General features: G+C 31.3%; 2 protein-coding genes across 3 annotated transcripts; one reads left to right on the top strand and one right to left on the bottom strand.

Annotated features, from left to right (window-relative positions):
• Nucleotides 1-955: 955 nt before the first annotated feature.
• On the bottom strand, nt 956-4198 carry LOC114193019 (Transducin/WD40 repeat-like superfamily protein). 2 transcript variants are annotated; one of them, XM_028082712.2, is made up of 2 exons: nt 3979-4198; nt 956-2210 (listed from the first exon to the last, which is right to left on the bottom strand). In XM_028082712.2, the coding sequence occupies exon 2, from the start codon at nt 2162-2164 to the stop codon at nt 1127-1129; it is 1038 nt and encodes a 345-aa protein (XP_027938513.1). In that variant the 5' UTR covers nt 2165-2210; nt 3979-4198; the 3' UTR covers nt 956-1126. The 2 variants fall into 2 exon arrangements, with proteins under 2 accessions (XP_027938513.1, XP_027938520.1); XM_028082719.2 differs by lacking the exon at nt 3979-4198 and adding an exon at nt 3680-3945.
• Nucleotides 4199-15448: 11250 nt separating this feature from the next.
• Nucleotides 15449-20123, top strand: LOC114176699 (ArgH (DUF639)). The gene is made up of 10 exons (XM_028061821.2): nt 15449-15585; nt 16060-16288; nt 16761-16886; nt 17222-17391; nt 17776-17909; nt 18012-18189; nt 18284-18842; nt 19067-19179; nt 19299-19551; nt 19648-20123. The coding sequence occupies exons 1-10, from the start codon at nt 15524-15526 to the stop codon at nt 19876-19878; spliced, it is 2055 nt and encodes a 684-aa protein (XP_027917622.2). The 5' UTR covers nt 15449-15523; the 3' UTR covers nt 19879-20123.
• The last annotated feature ends 2208 nt before the right edge of the window (nt 20124-22331 follow it).

Raw genomic sequence — 22331 nt, 5'->3', positions numbered from 1 at the left:
GAAAGAGTTCCTGGTTGCGCGTTATCACATGTCGTTGCCTAAGCGCCGCAAGCGAAAATCCTGCACAAATCACCTAGCAAAACACACTCGTCGCCAGGCGCTAGGCTGTAAACAAACACACTGTCTCAGGGTCTATCGCTTGGCGGTACGCACCTCGCCGCCAGGCGCCGCGTACCCAAGGATGTGCATGGTGATCCTATCGCTTGGCAAATACCCATAGGCCACCAGGCGCCACACCAATAGCGCAATTCTGCTGGTTTTGGCACCCAAATTAGGTCGTTCTTTAATCCAGATAACTGCCAAAGGCAATAATGCACCCTCACATATCAGGACCTGATGCTAATTACCTAGCCACACCACACATGGTTCAATTACCTATAACTCATATTCACATATTCATGTATTCAAGATATGTGATTCACCAAGTTAACGGAGATGAATAATTTGAACTTTTTAAAATAATTGAAAAGCTAAATTGAACGAACCAATAATAAGGAGACAAAATTGAATCAAACCAAAAAATTAGAGAACTAAATTAATAATTATACCTAAATTTTTTACATTATCTAATAAATTAAATTTTTTTAGTAATTTAAAATTAAGACTTACATGAAGACAAATATAAATATAAAGATGGAAGATATATGTAACTAAATATTATCTATGTCCAATCAATATGAAAATTCACCACTAAAATAAAAATGAATTTGAATAATAACCACGAAAACAAGTTCATTCATTTGTAAATCAAGAATATGACAAATAATTTAACAAGATCTACGTGAAATATACCTAATTAGCAATAATTCTTTAAAAAAAATACATATACCAAGGATGAATTACAAACATTTCTCATTTGAAAAGTTAATCAAATTCTTCGGGAATAAAGCTTTCAGAAAAACCCTCCTACGCAAAATGAAACGAATTACCAACGTTAAATCTCAAATCACATCAATTAGTAAAGAACATAGATATAATGCTTTTAGCGGAACATTATACAGTCACTGAATTCATGCATCAGGAAACAACAGAAGGAATTCAGGATTTCTAAAGTTTAGCATTCCCTAAAGTTTGTCAAAAGCACTAGCATGCTCATTTCATTTGGCAAGTTCCTAAACGTTGGGCTTCATATCTCCCCCAGATAAATCTGCTTGTCACTGCTGCAAGATCCAATAATAGGCTCATTGGGATGAAAAACACACTCATTAACAGACCCATTGTGACCAGGAAGCTTATACAAGATGCGACGAGAAGTGGTATCCCAGATGTAAACCATTCGATCAGAACTACCAGCTGTTACCTTGCTTCCATCAGGAGACCAACCACACTTCAACAAGTTCTTCTCAAAGTTGTGTTGGTGCCCTTCCAACACCTTCACACAGCGATTTTGTGGAGCATATGGGCGCATGTCCCAAATGCAAAGCTTGCAATCCATGCCGTTTGTAAGAAGGTATGACCCATCAGGACTCAACTGCATACCAGTAATCATATCTTGATGACCTTGCAATGTCATGGTAACTTCACCTTTACGCAAATCCCAAATCTTGACATCATTATCAATACCACCGGTGAAGATCTTATCTGATGCATCAGAGAACCCAACAGCAGTAATCTGGTATTTATCCGGGAATGTTTGGATGGAACCCCTTTGACGCATATCCCATAATTTAGCAGTTCCATCATCGGAGCCACTAACAACAAGAGGTGGTCCCCTTCGAGAAGGACAACATGAATTAACGTATGAGAGATGTTCTACCATTTTCTTTATTTGTTTTCCTGTTTCCACATCCCATGCCCTCACTGTTTTATCAGGGCTGGCAGAAATTATCTGTGTCCCATCAGTAGTCCAGTGAAGATCTAAAACTGCATTCTTGTGACCTTTCAGAACCATGAAGTTCTTGCAATCCCCATGCACATTCCAGAGGAAAATTTCCCTGTCATGAGATCCAGATGCAACAACTGATCCTGCTGGATTGAACTTCATGGTATATATAGCACTCTGGTGACCTGACAGCAACATGATTGGTGATTCCAAACTTGAGGTCCGCTGCTTTCCATTTGGCCCAGGAGCTTGAGGGGCATTATATGGAACAGTAGACCATTCCATTGGCCTTGGACCAACAACTGACAGAGCACTTTCACCTTCACTTGGAAAAACTTGCATGTTGAACTTCGCTCAGAATTGAAAGGGTTAAATTTCCAAAACCTCACTGAAACAGAAAAATAAGAATCAGATTAAGATCCCAAAAAGAGTTACATTAAAGTTAGTCAATGACTTTTAAATTAATTCCACAGGTCTTCATCTACAGTTGCAATTAAAAGCATGATGATAAATAAATCTTCAAGAGTCTTCCCCAACCCTCAAAAAAACGAAAACACCAAAAACAAATGTGAAAGGTAAAAATTATAAGGCAACATTTGTTAAAGCAAAATAATCCACTAAAAACGAAATTTTCTCCCACTAAGTATACAATAAATTCTGATAATCAGATGTCAATTTACACAGAGCACAGCTAAGGGGTGACTTACCTTTCAGTTGATTACTTGATCTTAAATATAAATACGAAGTATAAGAAAAATGTTCTTCATAGAAGAGTAGGTAATTGTCTGCCTTGATAAACGAAAGTAAACTTCTCTTTTGGAGGAAATTGTATATCAAAGAACAGTGGTAGTGGGGGTTGGGGGGGTGTTGAGCGTATGTATGCTTTAGCTAGCGGCTAAATCAAGCTGCAAATATGACCAAACAATAATTGTCGTTGTCTTGCAAGGAAAAAAACGAATTGTGTGAAGGGATTTGCTTAGTTCAGTTAAGTGTACTTTACAATCAAACTCGCATCACAATTGTTTAACCATAGCTTTATGACAGACTCTGTTTTCCTTTCATATGTTTATTTCTCTTCCACCTCTTGAACAGAACTGATGTTATAATATAACAGTTATAGCAGATTAGAAACTGAAACCGCATCATCTAAATCTTGAGTTAAAGCTTCTCTATCTTAATTCAAACCCTTGAACTCCTACAGCCCGCTATGACTCGCCACAGATTCCAGTTACGAAAAATATCAAATCCACTTTCAGCTTGGTTTCGTGAAGGTACCAATTTAAGAAAAGAATAAAAACCATTAGCCAATTCGTAAACAGGAAGAATGCAATTGGGGAACAAACCCAAAGATTAAGAGAAAGTTGAAACAGGCTATTGTAGGTTGTGTACTACAATCATTGGTGCTTTAGCACAACCACTTAAGGGAAGATTAAAAGTTACAACTTTTCAAACTTCTCCTAACAAACAGTTCAGTTTGGTTACTGGAAGAAAAAAATCATTGAATTGCACACGTAACAAACAAACAAACAGCTGCAAATGTTGAACATAGAAGCAACTGATTATAAGTAGTATGATTATATGCAGTTCAAATCCAAGGTTTTGTTCGGATCACAGAACCTTTTTCCCATTCATATCAAATAGAACAAATCAATAACTTATTGACAATAAGCAGTAACTTCCAAAGCAAATATTCCTAAATAACACTACATAACTGATAGTAATATCAACCTCCAAACAGCACACAGATTCTGATAGTACACGCAAAAATAAAATAAATCCAGAGCATGAGCACAAATCAAATAAGATACAAAATTTTATTGAAAAATTGTCAAAGCTGGAAAAATAATGGATACATACAATCCAATGTCAAACCAAACAGCAGCGTGTGCAAACTAAACAACGAGGAAATCTGAAAGCAACAGCAACTTGTTGAAGTATATAGTTGGCAGTACAAAAAGGTTTATGCAATTGAGTAACTAGGGTTTACCAGGTGAGCGGTGTGGGGAAAAAAGCGCGAAAACTATTTTGCAAAGAAAGAGAAAAGGGATTTGAACGGGGCAGAGGCTAATTGCGAAGGATAAAGTGCAGACAGTGAGTGGAAATGAATGGAATTAAGGTGCAGGAGAGGAAACAAGGAAGAAAAAGGAGAAAAAAACCTGAGATTGAGACTCAGAATTGGTTCGTTGGAACGGTGTGGAACAGGGTTCGGAGAAGGCCCACACGCGCCGCTGCTCGAAACACTCGTTTGGTTCTCCTGTAAATGTATAAACAGATCAATTTACAACCCTCCTCCAATCGAGTTGGATGAAAGGGGGTTTCATCACTGATTTAGGTCTGTACTCCCGGAGCATTTTTTTTTCTTTTTATTAGTTTTTTTAATTAAAAATTACAATTTTTACATGTCGTTAATTAATGTTGTGATACAATATTAGGTTATATGTGTATATTTTTTAAATATTCATAATATTATGTATTAGTAGGTGATGATAATATAATATTATTGTAAGTCATGATAATGTAATATTATTAAGTTAATATATAAAATAAAATTATATTTATTAAAGTGAAATATATAAGAAAATATAAGAAAATAACGGTTGATAAATAGAGAAAAAAAAAGCAGAGATAGAAGATTTTATAAAAAAATTTGTAAAAGTGACGGTTAATTTTTAAAAATTTAATAAATAATTATATTTTAAAGGGTAAAATTGATATTTTAAAATATGGACACAAAAGAAGAATCATCTTTATATATTGTTATAGATGTTACTTAAATAATCATTTAAATTTTAGAAAATAAAAATAAAAGAAAAATAGTCTATGTAGACTAAACGAAAAATCATACATTCTATAAAAATTAAAAATGATCATTTTAAATTTTATATAAATAAAACTTTTATACAAGTTTTTATCTATCTCAAAATACTTAAATAATATTTTGATAGTTACCATTATTAAAGTTGAATATAGTAATTATATATATATAATATATATATATATATATATATATATATATATATATATATATATATATATATATATTGGCAGAACTTGGACAAAAATTGTAGGAGTGCCAAATTGGATTTGTTATATATAATTTGTTTTTAGTTAGAGAAAAAAGCTCTTCATCTTTTCTCTTCATTTCCTCTACTTAAAACAAGTACACATAATAGTAAAATTCAAAAAAAAAATATTATTATCATTCGCTATTATATCATGATACCAAACCATAAATACCATTTTAGATAAGTTTTTTGTACTTCATCAATTTGATTTGGTGGTATTGTCAAATTTGAGACCGTTTTTTCCGGATTGTGTTCTAATGAATTTTTAAATTCATTATATGTAACTCTAAGAACTTTAGAGATTTGTCTTATATTGTCTTGAATTCTTGGTTTTCATGAAATTTCTCAAGTTTAGTTATTTTTTTTCATCTTTATCACAAACCTTCCTCTTTAAATTTTTTTTTTTTACTTTTTACTGTAATCTTTCTAATGTAAATTTATCACCTCTCGCCTATATAGAAAAAATAAAATTTATATTCACAAATCACAATTATCACAGTACAAAACATAACAAAACTCATACCACTTTAATTAAATAAGCAACATTGTATAAATTCAAAACTTAAAAAAAAAAGATACCATAGGCACCGAAGAACACAAAATCCCTAAATTTCATAATTAAGGGTTATAATAATTTGGGAAAAATTATAATGAGGGTTCATACCAATTTCATAAAAGAATCCTTAAAATCATAATTAGGGTTTATATTAATTTGAGATAAACATAATTTGGGAGAAACTGTAAGACCCTAGAAAATGGCGTTTTAAAAGTAATAGTGGTTTAAAAATAGTGAGACTCGATTATTTTAATATTAAAAGGTTTTAGTATAAATAGAATTGTTATAAACGAGTTTCATTATTTTAAAACACACCATCTCTCTAGAAACCACTTTTCTAGAGTTCTCTGACTTCTCTCTAGAGGTTATGTCTCTCTGGTCATCTGATTGAAGAACCGAGACCGTAGGATTGATCCTCTCGGCAAGCTCTTCAAATTGGACATCAGTTTCTCCGTTCGCGTAAGTTGAGTTTCCGCTATCTTTTTAGTCTTTTTCTGTTTTCTGTTGCATGCAAGCCCTCTTCCGCTTGCATGCGACGTTTTAATCATCAGTATGAGTCTCTGTTGATCAGTGATCATAACGGTATGTCCTGATCGTTCTTGTGATGTTTCTATGTGTAGATAGAGCATCCTGTGGAGTTAGAGGTGTTGACGTTTTTAAGGCGTTGACGTTTATAAAGCTGTCTAAACATGATAACAGGTAAGGGAAGCTAACCACTCTTTAGCCTGAGCGAAAACACCAGGAGACGCACTTCTGTTCCTGCGCGAAGTCTCGCCTAGACGAGCTGGGGTCGCCTGAGCGAGAGACGGTCTCGCATAGGCGAACCAGCCTAGCCTGAGCGAGAGTTCGCCCAGGTTTTCTCTTTTTGCCACTGTTAGTGTCTCGCCTAGGCGAGACTGGCTCGCCTGAGCGAGATGACCTATCGCCTAGGCTAGACTTTTTAGCCTGAGCGAGAGCTAATGTAGTAATAGTGCTCTAATTCTGTTTTCTTTGGTGGAAATGTATGTTTTTATGTATCCTTGTGCAACTTAGGCCCTGTATGGTTGGAATGCTACCATTAATGTATCGTATGATTAAATTGGATGAATACAAATTATGAGAAGATGTGGTTGAATTAGGATTTCAAGGGAAATTCTAAGAGGAATGTTTTAGCGTATGTAAGGACATAAGGACTCCGTATGGGTTGGTATCCTGAAACTCCAATAATCATTCAAGCTCATATAGAGCAGAATGGATTATGTCGTGAGGAGTAGCAGGAGGTCCTAGTCTTTGGACTTGATCAAGTCTTAGACGCGAAGGGGACTTACCCTGTGAGCGGTCGGGTGATAACTCCTTGTGTCCAACTCTGCAGAGTTTGGGAACCGTCACAGGTGCAAGCCACCCAGAGATCCAATGTCGCTTACATAATCCGGATATCGAGTCTAGAGTAATATATCTGCATTGTGGTTGTGGTGGTCTATGTGATTCTAGTGAAAATGACAAAGATTGCATGATTTCTGTTTATAATTGAACTGTATGATTCTTTTAATCAGATTAGCTTACCCTTGCTTGTTGTGTGTCTGTCTCGTGTTGTATGTTTTCCCTTTTGCGATGATCACCTATTCGGTGGGAGTAGATGTGGTTGCAGTGTCAAAGGCACTTCTGGAGGATAAAGAGCCATCGTGTTAGTGTTGAAGAGGAGGTTTCCAGTGGGAGCTTTAGCAGCGGTCAGTAGTACAGAGTTTATTAGTTTAGTTTAAGTGTATAAGTGATATATTTTTATAGTCATACCTTTTGTAAGACTATATTAATATATTGTGTACACTGGATTATCTGTTGTGGAACTAGGATGAAACTTCCTATTTTTATTAGTTTTAAGCTGCTAAAATTGGGATGTTACAGAAACATCCTAAAAAGAATCATGAATTTAATATACATAAATCATAATAAGATATTAACTTTGATATGTAAGATCATGCAATAATGTATACTGCAATATCAATTTATGTGTTTCTCAATCTCTATTGTATTTATTTCTTTTCACACACTTTCATGATAATTTAAACGGTGGAAAGATCTTATAACCAGAAAAAAAACCCTAATCTCTTTTATAAATCAATGTCTCCATTAAAATTTTTTATTTTATCTTTTATTATAATTTTTCATAATATAAACTTAATATAAATAATATATAAATATAATTTAAAAAAATATAAATATATATAAAAAAAATTAAAAAAAAAATAATTTGGAGGAGCTGTGACTCCCCTATGTCACCATATAGATCCACCCATATACATATACATATACATATACATATACATATACATATATATATATATATATATATATTTTAACTCGAACGTCAAATTAAGAATTAATAATTAAGTATTTATTCATAAGTAAGTATATTTTATGTTATTTTTTTATATAGAAGTTCATAAACCTATAAATACACAAAATATTAAAGGAAGAATTCACCCTATTATCAAGATTTATTATTATTATCATTCTAATATGTTTATTGTATTAGATAATCTTCTTCTGGTGGATTTTCATTCAGTCCCTAACACTTTAGTCAAAGCTTGTTATTAAGGAGTCCATGAACTTAAAAATGAGATCTCAATTGAGCTTTGTCTTTTGGTAGGAACTTTTAGCATCTACTGTGGGTTCGAGTAAATATTTTTTTGAAGCACATATTTATTGTACTAGAATTCAATTTATCATCTCTTCTTCCTCAAACAGTAAGATGGGTCATTATTTAGTAGTAAACAAATTGGATGCACTGTGGAGTGCCTTTTTCAAAATGAATGGTGAAACAATGACATGATCACAATTATGTAACAACAAATCACATAGAACATTTAAATTCAAGTACAACTCACCAAAGATTTGGAACTTGTTTGACAACAACATCAAACTGAACTGCAAGATATGTGTAACCAAATAAACATATAGGTGCGTGCTCAACAAACACGAAACTCAAAGATGATCAATAGAAGTAGGATTTTCAACCAACTTGATAAGTTATTGAGTCACATGCCCTAAAAGATCATGCCTAAATATCTTCACAAGTGCTTTGTTGAGGTGAACTTGAAGTAGCCTTAGCCTCTTAGTTGAATAATTTTATAAAGAAAATCATCAACAAATATCATTTGTTCACCCTCAGATCATGTTGTCAGCCTTTCACCCAAGTGAAAATGCCCCAACAATAACAAATAGAATGACTCATTCGACCCAAATGGACATTTAAAAGCCTATATGATTCAAGTCAATCCACTCTCTGATGACCTTTTCCATTGAAAAATCATCACTTATATAGAGAACTCTCAAACAAATGGTTAAACACATTTAAGAAATCACGTCATCCTAAACGAGGATAAAAAAAAAGCTTAAACATGCAAAAATTTTATGGGCCAATGAGATGTCAAGTGTCTTTTGGAACGATAATTGTACTTTTTAATCTTTCACCAAGAAGACCTCATTCTGACTTACTTACGGATCAAACACCATGATTTATGTTTAATTAGGAGAAACATTTTGGACGAAAACAATTCTTTGATAAAAATAATAATAATGATAATTTAAGATTAAAACTCAAACTAATACATTAAATTTGATAAGAGACAAAGATAAAAGAAGAAGTCACTAAAAGTATAGCAACTTAAGAGTACAACACAAACAACTAAGGACAAACTTTCCATAAAGGTGGTCTAGTGTGGTGAAAAGGTGATAAAACTCGAGAACATCTAACAAAAGAAAAATATAATACAAAATTGGATTCATTTGTATCAAATTTTACATTCCCTAACAAATATAGCATACAAGTTAGCATGACTAGTAAACTTATTTCAAGAACTTGAAATGCAACACATTTAGAAAATTATTATAATTAAGCTATTATTCCATTGTTATTGAATGATGTACAAATTTATCTTAAATTGTATCAGATATAAGGTTCTCTTAACAAGGTTTTAACAAAACACATTTATAAAATAATGATTTCTATTAGATATTTTATTAACAATGATTAATTAGAAGTATTCACATATTTTCTATTTTGATTTAAAACATTAACATATTGTTGTATTACTTGTGCTTAACAAAGGTTATAAAGTTTGATAAACAATTTTTACTAAAGTGTATAGCTTGGTAAATTTTTTTGTTGAACTGTTAACTTGAATAATTCTTTTTTACTGATTTTCTGTTAAATTACTATGTTAAATTTTATGAAGTTGGTTGGATAAACATTTTCAATCAAATTTTAAAGTTGAATATAAATATTTTGATAAATTATTAAGCTAAAGTTCTTGAAAGTTGGATAAGGCGTAATAAATATGTTTTCAAAAGTACTGAGTTAAACTTCATGAAAGTCAAACAAGCATTTTCAATCAAATTTAAGTTGGATAGTTTTTTTTTTACTATATTTAAAATTTTTGGTGTCTTCAACTAAAGTTTCATGCCATTTTTTACTAAGTTATCAATTTTAATTATGTCAAATAAATATTTTTTATCCTAATGGATAATATATTTTACTAATAATTATAATAAACTCAGGTAGAAATATATACTCACAATATAAGTTAAATATTTTGACAAAAATATTTATATAACAGTTCTTACATTTATCAAGCTACAAAGTCTAAGAAAGAGGTGTCATGTCAACTAACTCATTATCATCAACCTTCATAGTCAAACTAAAGGGAACAACCTCTAAATGATCTAAATGATGACTATGTCCAATCGATGAATCTATGTTATGTTAGAATAATGATTATTCAAATAATACTAATAATAATAAAAATATGAAATAATATGATAATTATTAAAGCAATAATAACACTAAAACATATATATAAATCAATGAATATTAATAAGAGATCAACAATTATAATAACAATAAGAGATAAAAAGTAGATGAGGAAAGTAATAGGAATAGTCTGGATTGAGGCATGCACAACGCTATCCTTAGAAAGAAAACGTCCCTATTGCACAGAACTAAACAAATACACAATCATATATGTTTCAAATTATATACGATTCTCTCCCAAGATACAACAATCTGTCAGATCGATCGAGTGTAGCAAAAGATCTCCGAACCTTATGAACACCATGTTTTAAGAGATAGTATAGAGAAGAAAAGAATAACACTCTTGAGAAAACTCTAATGTTTTTGTTGTCTCTGTTGTTGTATTTTTTTCCCATGCACCTATGTGATATTTATAGGTAGAAAAGGGAGACAAAAAAGTAAATTGTATTAAGAACATAGCCGTTGGCCATAAAAAACATTAACCCATAAAAGATCTATAAAAACATGAGTAACAGTAAATTTTTTATTTTAATTATTTATTTTTTAAATTATATTAAAAATATTTCTAACATATTAGTCTGAAACAAATGCTTGCAGAATAAAGTTCACTTGATTATTGATTTCAGAAATTATTAATTTACTTTCATGTGTTAAATAGGTGTAAATAATAATTTTTTATCAATAAAGTTGCTGCCCATTCAATTCTTGACCAAGATAGCAAAGTTAAACAAAGAAATGACACGAAAGCTATGCATAACAAGTGTGAACGAAGCGTGAAAAACCTAATCCTAACATTAATTAAGTAAGATTTCCTTTGATTTTATTTTGAATTTTGAAATTCAAAATTTTCTCCTTTAAGTCACTTTAAATTTTAAGCCAAAGCTTTTAGGTTTCTAGATTTGAATTTGCATTTTATTCCGAGGGACATTTGAGTTGCATTTAAGCTTAGAAATTTAGAGGCCAAGGTAACTCTTCCCTTCATAGATTTTTTTTTTTTTTTTTTTTTTTTTTTTTTTTTTGTATACTGAATTGATTGAAAGAATTTTGAGAGTCCTTCGAAAGAGAGGGCATGAAAACATTTATTCTCTCGTAAGTTTTTCCTCTCTATTTTCTCTCTGCTTTACTTTTACAATTACTCTAAGTGTTCATGTTTCCAATACTGTATTAATTCCTTCATTTATTTTTAGTTTATCAATCTTATATGTTTTGAATTGTCTGTTAATATTTACTTTTCTCTTGAAAGTAAACATTCATACTTATATATGGTAATATGAGTTTGGGTCTGGCTCATTGGGCCGACCCGTATAAATAACGTAGACAGATCAGGATAGTGAACTCATAGGCCCGCAATAGCTCAATTTGCAGAAGTTCACAACCCGTGCGGGCTGGTCCACAAGCTTGTATAAAAAAAAATTTGCACTTGTATATATTAGTTACTCTTTTTTTCTATGCTCTTGCACTAACATTCCAAAAAATTCTTGTATGACTGGAAAATATAAGTATTATGTATTTTTTAATGTGCTAAATTTTGAAGAATACATCGTGTATGTCAAAATACGAATATGAATATGATGAAAATGTTGAATTATTAATTTATCATCCAACTCCCCAAAGTCTTTGCTTAATTTTGTGAACTTCTTAAATTTTTCCAATTTTTTGAACATTGAAAATTTTATCATAAGAATTAAAAAAAATGGGTTGGCACGTAGGCCCACGGGCCCGCACTTATGCAAGGTGGGCCAGACTTTTCAGTCCGCATTAAAAATACAAGGCTGGATGGGTCGACCCGTGTTGTAAGGGCCAAGTGTGAGCCGGGTCTAAACGGGTTGAGTCGTTGTTCTATCTTTTTCATTGTGTTAATATTATTCTTATCTTGTGTTCATATTCTTGTTCTGCTGTTAGATATTGTACCTAATCGACACTGTTTTAGTATGGAACCAGACAATCTCAAGAATCCCCTGTGTTGATCCTCCCGCCGTTCCTCTCTGGACTCTCCCTGGATTTGCTTTCTGCGTGAACTCTGAAGGGTGGGGTACCTATAGGCACTCCGACGCTTAAGTCAAGTAGTGATTCAATATGAGGCGTATGTAGCAAAGTGAGAAAAACATACCTCTTTGTAGTCACTAGACCCTAATTTATATTAATCTCTTAGTATACATGTTATTATTATTTGCGGGCCGTTCGCATTCGATGATCAACTCTTTCCTTTTTGACTAAGATTGTATGCGTCAATTCTTTCCTTATTGACTGAGATTGTTCATCTGTGCCTCGTAAAGGATCAACTCTTTCTTTTTTTGAGATTTGTTCGTATATACCTTGTCAAAGATTAACTCTTTCCTTATTTAATGAGATTACGTGCTACTCCTCTGCACCTTTGCAAATAAATCCTTTTTTCCATCCATAGCATTATTGGGTCGGGATATACACGGTCAAATGGGCCAAGATATACCCGACCTTCTTGCCTTGCCCCTATGGTGCTTTGTGTTTTGTTGGGCTGCAAAGCGGACACCCTTCATCGGTCGAGATGTGGTCGGTCCTTACCTGGCCGGGATGATCCCGACTATCTGCGCATCTTTGTTGGGCTAGGATGTTACCGGCCTACACCTACAAATATAAAATTCAACACTTATATAATCACATGGATTAAATTTTCTTATAGTGTTCTTAAATCCTTAAAAAGATAAAACAAATCAAGTTCCTACCCCAATCATGCTAAATCATAAGACTTTTATCCAGAAGGCAACTTGGTCATGGTTTTATCCAAAAGGTATTATGACACATGACCTTTTTAAACCAAGTTTGGTCTTGATAGTTGTCTCAACATTGTTTATCTCTTCTAAGGCCACTTAAGAATGATGTATAAATGGTGAAGAGAGACCATACCGGACATTATTTATAGATACTTAACCAACTTTAGAGTCATATTTAATTAGATAAAAATACATAAATTTGTTCATGGTAGAGTTGAACTAAATTTATTTACAAAGAATTTGGAAGAATTTTATAAAAATCAATATTCATATGAAATATCACTACTAAAAATATTTATATTTCCTGCCAATTTTGTTTTGAAATTTTTTTTAGGAAATACTTACAAATTTTGTTGTGAAAAAGAAAATTGCAAGAAATTGCTACCAATTTTCTTACAAAATATTTTGTATAAAGTAATATTCGCAATAAATTTTGTAAGAAATGTTTACGAATTTTATAATTTTGTAAAAAATATTACATACGAAGGAATTACTTGCAAATTAAAAATTTTGAAAAAAGTTTAAAAAAAATATTTTCTTGAATTTTTTTTAACAAATTTATAAGAAAAATCTGTGATATAATATAAGAATTTATAATAATGTATAAAAAAATGGATAAAAGGAAAAATACATCTAATTCCTTAACGAACTATTTGTACACTGAAGTAAAATCCTCGGTATGTCAGTTATCAATATTTTGTCATGACTTTAAAGTTCTTACCGACTTTAATGTTATGCAAGTGAACCTCCTCTAATTATCGTCAAAGTTTAAAAAAGAAATTTCACTCTTTTTGTTCACCTGATTCAATAATGTTCTATTTTCAATAAGAACAACAAAAATAAAAATTGAAATTCATTCTAATTTTATATAATAACAAATGTATTTATTGTCTGTAATTTATAATTATTAATGAAAGAAATTTGTTGAAAGTCAAAATGTATAATGTACTTGAAGTCAAAATAGTAATATCCTTTTACAACTCTAATTATATAAAGATGAATAAAATTTGTATTCTAGAATGAATAGACACTCATTTATACTCAGACTAAAAAAATTATAATATTTGTAAATGATTAAAATTGTAAATTGCAATAGAAATGGTTAAAAATGATATTTTTTATACTTAAAATAATATATATAATATAAGTTATGAAAAATATATTTTAACTGTTATTATTTTCAGAAAACATTATATCTGTTTAAAACCGTCAGAAAACATATTTTTATTTTATTTATTGTATTTCGATACTTAAAAATGATTATTTATACCAGTTAAAATACATGTGTTTATTGTATGTGTCTTTATTTATTTTATGATAATAAAAATAATAAAATTATAATTATAAAAATAAACATAAATAATTGTTATAATTTTGTAGATATCTTTATTTATTTAATTTTAAAAAATTGTTAAAGTAAAATAAATAAATAAATAACGGTTAAATTTTAAAAAATATGATCATAATCTATAATGAAGGAGATTTCTCTTTTTTATCTACATTTCATAATACCTGTTTTACCTTTAATCATTTTAAAAATTAATTATTTTATAAATAATTTACTTTTAATCATTTTTTTTACCCTTAATTATTTTAAAATCTCTTTTGTCTTAAATTATTATTTAAATTTTTTTTACATATATTTTTTTTTAATTTTATATTTAATGACTATTTTAAAAATTATATATTTGTTATTGATTTTAAATTTTTTAAAAATTAAAAAATCGAATACTTTGTGTTCGCTAGTAAGTTTAAAGAAAATTAAAAAAAAAATCTTTTATATATATATATATATAGATATAGGTATAGATGTTATATTCTGTTATTATTTAACAATTATAGAAGTTTTGAAACACGGTGACTTATTGTTTAAATAAATTTTTTGAATTATTTCGTTAACTTTTTTTGCAAGTCCAAAATTTATTTATTAATTACTTTTAAATTGAACTGATGAGTTGAACCATCTAACTTCATTTCATTCGTTAAACCAACCATTTTATCTAATATAAACTAATCATCCAAATGAATCTCCATCGGCAGTTCCGACATGTCTTTAATGTCTTGCTTTACTACATTTTTTGTGAAAAAATAAAGTAAACTTGTTTGTATATAAAATTTTTCATGTTTTATAGTTCTTATAAGTAAAACAAATCTAGTTTTAAAGACCTCATAAACAACTTTCAAGCATGTTCTTAAGAAAATATTTTAATAACCACCCTATTGCATCTTTATGTTTTGTTGTGAAACCAATTTTTTTTTCTTCCATGGATTCATGAAAAGCTTTGTCTATCTCTATTATTATGTATATCTTTATGAGTCTGTTGTGTAGCACCGTTACACACGAGAAGGAAGAAGGATAATGACGCACCGCAAGAAGCAAGTGTTGCATGGTCAATACAATGTGGCAACTAATGACCCTGTCCACGTATCACCCTCTTTTCTATTACTATCAGATCAAACCTTTCCATTTTTTGTGCCTCTTTGCATTCATTTTATTTTACTCACTCAGAGACGTTATAGGCAAAAACCGTGACTTAGGTTATGGCGATGAAACTCAAGTATGTGTCTTCCATTGCGGAGGATGTCATCCGTAGATGTGCACAGTAATATCTCTCTACTCTTACACCCTCTTGTGTACCATTTGCTAATCATAGTAATAATCTTATACCAGGTTGTTAGAATCATAACATAATTATTTAACGTGTTCTTTTACTTTCTCCATGTTGAGTAGTTTTTAGTTGTTTTCCGAGAGATTAAAGTGGACCCAATTAATTCCATGTTCTAGTTTTGTGGTAGATTATCATGAAATGTCGTCAACGTTGGTTATTACGGTGGTTCAGAATCTTGATCATACTACTTATAAACCTGTCTACATTCTCACATAGAGTACAGACAGATCTGTAACAGTGTAAATTAATGATTTCAACAAAACATTGGTTTTTGAAATGAATGATGTTGGATGTTTTGTACTGAGTGCAGTCACACAGACAAGTTGTGTTAATCATTGCCATGGTTATCAAGAAAAGATCATCATGAAATGCTAACTAGTAAATTAACTTTGCCTTTTTGGTGCTTAGGAAATTGGATACTTCGGTAGAGAGTTTGGTGGATGATTTTGAAAGAGGATGGAAGCCTGAAATGGGAGACTACTGCAAAAACTTAATCGAATTTTGCAGTGGGAAGGCTGTGAATGAAATGTGCCCCAACATAAAGGAAAACATCTATGATGGCTCCTTTAGCAGGTTGACATATGACATGATGCTTGCGTGGGAGAGACCTAGCTACTTCGATGATCAAGAGCTTTCGGTGTGCATATTTATTTCTCTCTATGACAAACTTTAATTTTGTATACAAAACTAACATCATAATACAAACAAATAATAGTTCTTTTTACTGTGTTTTGTTATAATGTACATGTAGAATTAACAAGCTATTAAAATGGACAAAATTTAGGTGTTTGATAAATATATTTGGGACCAAGATTATCTTGCAGTGGTTGTTTCATGCTTCAGTTTTTTTAGTAATGAAGTTTGTATGCATTGGCTATCAGTTCCAGAATCTATTGCTACTTACCAAATTCTCTTGGTATAAGGCATGTGAGATTAACATTTACTAACTCAAGAAGATTCTTCAAGACTACATAGCTTCAATTTATGGGTCATTGGATCTGGTGTCCTGTTTGATCTGAACTTTAATATGAAACAAATTTTCATCTAAGGGGTTTTGTTCTTGTTTCTACTCATGTTATTCAATCCAATGAGGCTTTTGAGGTTTGCAGGAGCCTACAGCCAAGGAGAAAGAAGAAATGAAAGAAGAAAAGAAAGAAGAAAAGAAGATAACTAAGAAAACCACTGAAGAACAGGATGATATCCCTCTCTTCTATTCAGATATCATGCCCCTCCTTGTAAGAGAATCCTTTCTCCTTGTACTTATTATAGTGATGAAAAGAGATGATGGATTTATAAGCTCCACCCCCATTCCTCTGCTTTGTTTCAAGAATCAGTTTGAATTCAAGGCTTCTGCAGGTCTTGTCCTCTGAATGCATGAAACTGAAAATTGTCTATGAATAATGTACATGAAAAAGGATGTATACATACTGTTTCTTGCATTTTAACCAAGCCAGTTTGATAGAAATAAACAAAATATTTATGGTTTTAGGTGTTTATATAGTTTCATCTGTAACCTTGCACCCTTTGTAAATTCTGTTTTGGTATCATAATTCATAAATCATGTTGCCAGGTTAATGATGAGCCCAATGTTGGAGAAGATTCATTTGTATGGTTGGGATCATTAGTACCATTAGTTGCAGATGTAGCAAGTGGAAGATTTACTTTTGAAACTCTAACAGCATCGACAGGCTACAGGCTGCATTTTCCAGCATACGACAAGTTCTTGAAAGAAATGGACAAGTAATGCACCCATCTGACAAATGTTGTTTTTTTAACTTGTCCATTTGCAAGCATTTGCAGTTCATTAGTATTATAGCTAGGAAAATCCTCTGATGCTTTTTAGGCTTCGTTTGGAGTACTGTTTAGCAATAAATAAGAGGCCAATTCACAATTTATAAGTTGGTGCAATTTTCACCTTACAAGCCGGTTTGTGGGGCTTGAGTTAGGCTTAAATCTCATTCTTTAACATATTAAAGTATTTAGAGTCTTTATATTTAACAAGCTGGTTTTGTGAGATTTTTTAGACTTAAAACTCACTTCTAATACCTATTATTTGATAGATGAACATATAAGAAAGTTCAACTTCTTATTATTATTTATTTTTTGTAACTCATGATTCCACAGGTGCATACGGCATTTGAAGAAACAGGCAAAACCAAATGGGGTGGAACTGGCAGAGGATGAATATATATTACATGTAGATGGAACAGTGGTGAGTCAGAGAGTAGTTCGGCACATTGGAACACAAAGTTGGCCTGGTCAGCAGCTTGGTCTATCGAATCATTAATCCAATAATGTTTTAGAATTTGTCAAAAACATTCGTAAAAAATGTAAAATGTTGCTTTGGTTTTAATTGCCAGGTAGGCTTACCCTGACCAATTACTGTCTTTACTTTGAGGCTTCTGGAGTAATCAAATATGAAGATGCTCTCAAAATAGACCTCTCCAAGAATGTTGAGCAGAGTGTTAATCCTGGTGCCACAGGTCCCTGGGGTGCTCAACTTTATGACAAAGCCATAGTCTATGAGTCAGCTGATTTGTAAGAACACTAGTCATAACGTTGTTCTGCTTAAGTTTGTTAGTACCACCTTAATGTAATTACGTGAATAGTTTTTTTCTTTTCAAATTTCTAGATCAGAGACAGTGGTACTGGAGTTTCCAGAGCTTACAAGTTCTACAAGACGTGATCATTGGCTTGCTCTAGTAAGGGAAATAATGCTTCTCCACAGGTTTTTATCGAAGTATCAGATAAAAAATCCAGTGCAGACGTGGGAGATGCATGCAAGGACAATGTTGGGAATCATAAGGCTTCATGCTGCAAGAGAAATGCTAAGAATATCACCTCCTGTCCCAACAAAATTCTTAATATTTTCCCTATACAATGAGATACCAAAAGGAGATTTTGTACTGGAAGAGCTCGCGGATAGCCTCAAGAAAAACAACTATAGCCATTCTAGTAGTGCAAGTTCTATCCTTAGTAGTATGAACATTACTAAGATAATAGCTTCTGATGTAATAACAGATGAGCCACCAAGTCATGCAGATGAAAGCGTTTACGATTTAGAAGGAGAACCCTCATTGGAGACCGCTATCCAACAATCCAGAGAGGAAGAAAGGGAAATTCTCATTGCTAAAGCTACCACTGAAGAATTAAAGGAGGAAGGAGTTATTGACAGTGTTTTGGTTATAACGGTAAGGGTTTAGTTTAGCCTAAACAAAGCTCATAAGTATCATACATCAATTTGCTGAACTCTATTAAGCACACGTGATTGTCCAAAATTGGTAAAAGATTGCTTTATGTTTTGTAATCAACTCTTCATTTGAGAATCAGATGTGAGAACGGTCCTGGAATGGAATGAAAGCTTCACAAGTTTGGAGTTTAGACTTAACACTAGTTTGCTGATTTCATTGTACAGGAACTACTGAAGCCACTCAAAATTGTGGTCCCTTGGTGTCGACAAATCTTCTCATGGGAAAGGCCATTATTAACTCTTGCTGTTCTTACTGCATCCCTTGTGATCACCTATATGTAAGTTTTTTTATATATATATACCAATCAAATTGTGTTAGATGCATAAATGGTTTTCATTACTGTAAGTGGGTTTTTCTAGAATGAACAACTATGTAACATGCACTGCATAATGGCAGGGAATGGGTTGGCAAGACATTTGCAGTTTTGTTGATTTGGGCAATAAGAAAGATGCTTGTGGCAAGAAGAAACAAGATTTATGAGAAACACATGGAGATAGTAGTGAGTAGATCTAATATGGCTTCTGATCAGTCTACATTGGAGAGCATTGTCTCAGCTCAGCAAGGATTGTACACTGTTCATGAGATGATGCAGATAGCAAACATAGCAATGCTAAAGATATGGTCAATACTTATTTCAAAGGCTGAAAAGGTACTTCCTTTCTCCTTACATGTTTTTTCAGCACTTGTTACAATTTGAGGTTGTTTTTGTTTACTACATACATACATATCCTTGTTCCTTTTGCAGCATGCAAATTTAGTGATGGTGGCTATGGGTGTGTTGGCGGTGTTATTGGCAGTGATTCCATTCAAATTCTTCCTTATGGGTCTGATTATCCAAAGCTTCACTATGACATTAGGAAAACCCTCTGAAACAGGGAATAGAAGGTTGAGGGAATGGTGGGATGCAATACCAATCGTTCCTATTCGTGTAGTGGATGATGTTCCTGACTCTGGTGATGAAAAAATTGGTCATTAGATTCTCTGGTATGAGTTTACATAATGTAGCCTATGTTAAGTGGAACTGGTTAGTGTACATAACAATAGGAAAATACTGAGAAAAGTGAAAATAAATGTCTAAGTAGTTGAGCCTGGAAGTTGTTTCATTGCATTCCCTGCTTCAACTGGTTCAGTCCTATAAACTTCATATGAATTGTAAACGATGTAAATTATTACCATGTCACACTTGTCAGTTTAATAAAGATTTGAATCAGTTTTGCTGAATTCTGTCAAAAAGGTAATGATTTTTCTAATGCGGTCAATTTAAGTTTTTGTTTTATCACTCTTTTCTTTGCTATACGAGACCTACGATACTTTTCAAATGTGGTAAATGGCTCCTTGATTCTTACACATTACTCTAAAGTACTAAAACTACACAAAGATTTTGTCCTTTTATTAGTTATAATAATCTTTTTTATAAAAAAGTACACGTTGTAAGCCTAGCGGTTAATGTAATGTTAAAAATTATGTTACTCGTCATATTTCTCAAAAGAGAAAAGAGTGTAGTGACAGAAAATTGAGGTGATTATATAGTTAGTTAGTGAGAAAATTTCGGCTGATGGTTTATCCCATTATAGTATTAGAGGACACAAAATAAATTACAATTAAATCACTTCTAATCAAGAATCAATGAAATAATTATAATTTTTCATATCGCGCTATATTATCACTACTTTTATTGAAAACTTAAAAGGTCCAGGTAAATCTATTTTCTAATAAATAAATAAAAGTTAATATGTTTTTATTAATGAAATTTTGATGTATTTTAATTTTTAGATCTTAAAATGAATGTATATAATTTTTTTAATCTGTGTAAAATAATTTTGAAGATGTTAAACACGTTTTGTTTTTATGTTTAATTTTTATGTTTTATGTTTTATATTTAATGTTAGTATTTGAGTTTTTTTTTATAGATTTATGTTTCAATGTATTTGACACGTCAAAAAGTTTAATAAATTATACAAAAAATTATATTCATTTATTTTTAAAATTTATAAATCAAAACGTATTAAAGTTGGACGAATTATAATTTTCGTCAAAGTTCATAAAATAAAAACATATTTAACTTAATAAATAAAAGCACACATTTTGTCAATTTCTGAATATTTCATTTACTAATTTACATAACCAGAGTACATGATATATCATTTTTTTTCATGATATATCATTTGTGTTCTTAATTGTATTACTCTTGGAGTTATTATAGTATCTCAAGTGTTACTCACTACATTCACATAGAGCAACATATCTAGAAAGGGTCATATATTCATAAAGAGTTACACATCATAATATCATAAAAGTCATATAATATATACAACAAATACATCATCATTAAATACGTGTCTCTTAAGTGAATATATTTTACTTAAGGGATTTGGATTCCTTAATAAAAGAATATTTTCTCTGAGCAACATTGCCTCCTTAATAAAAAATTTTATTGGTTGAAAAACACTAAAAGATCTAAAATAAACTTAACAATAGTTTTTTTTATTTACTAATAAAATAATTTATATTAAAATTATTATAATCTTATTTAAAATTTATTTTTCAAACTTTTTGAAATTTTTTAGAGGTCTAAAACTAAAAGAAATTTTTTGGTGTCTTTTATTTTTAGAGACCTAAAGCAATTAGTATTAAAAGATTTTAGATATTTTTCCTTAGAGACTTAAAGCAAGAATTTTACTTGTTTGGACCTTGAGTCAGGATATGATATCTCTCTTATTTGAGTGGCTTACGGTCACACCTAGGAAAAATAGAGTTAGTTTGACCTCTCCCTCACTTAAATGTTCACTCAACTATTGATTGAGAGTTCATTACTTGCTTGAACATTATTTCAATCTTTGAGCAATAATAATCATTGGTAGAATCCAATAACTTTTAGAAACATTAACTTTGCTAAATTAACAATGCCATGACTACGTTATCGCTTGAGCATTGACGTGTAATTTTATAGTCTCATATATTTCAAAATCTCATTCTTCAACGTTTAAGTGACTTCTTCTAATACTTGCTTGAGCTTCCAATTTTTCAATAAAAGATGAAATTATCTTAGTGTCTCTCTTGCTAAAGTCTAGAGTCATTCCTTGAATATCTACACTTGCACTTGAGCAATATTGAATGATTCAAAATGGTGACTCAATATTCTAGCGTGACTTGTAATCCCGTGCCTAAGCAAGCTTAACTCAAACACACATTTATCATGTAACACTTAAATCATAAAACTACAACCAATTACTAAATATACCATTTTTTTTCTCCTCCAATTATCTCTTCAACCATTATAATCCCTTATCAATGTTAAACCATTTATTTTGAACATATGCTAACAGCACCAGCTTATTCTCTACACATCTAATTAATATTCTATTAAATGGATTGAAATTAAGTCTCCTTACTATTATCAATGCTCTATACCTTAAGTAAGTCGGAAGT

This window comes from Vigna unguiculata, chromosome 1, assembly GCF_037176805.1.
Source record: "Vigna unguiculata cultivar grain cowpea cultivar isolate G323 ecotype 2 chromosome 1, ASM3717680v1, whole genome shotgun sequence".
Lineage (NCBI taxonomy): Eukaryota > Viridiplantae > Streptophyta > Magnoliopsida > Fabales > Fabaceae > Vigna > Vigna unguiculata.
This window is presented reverse-complemented; position numbering and strand designations above follow the sequence as displayed.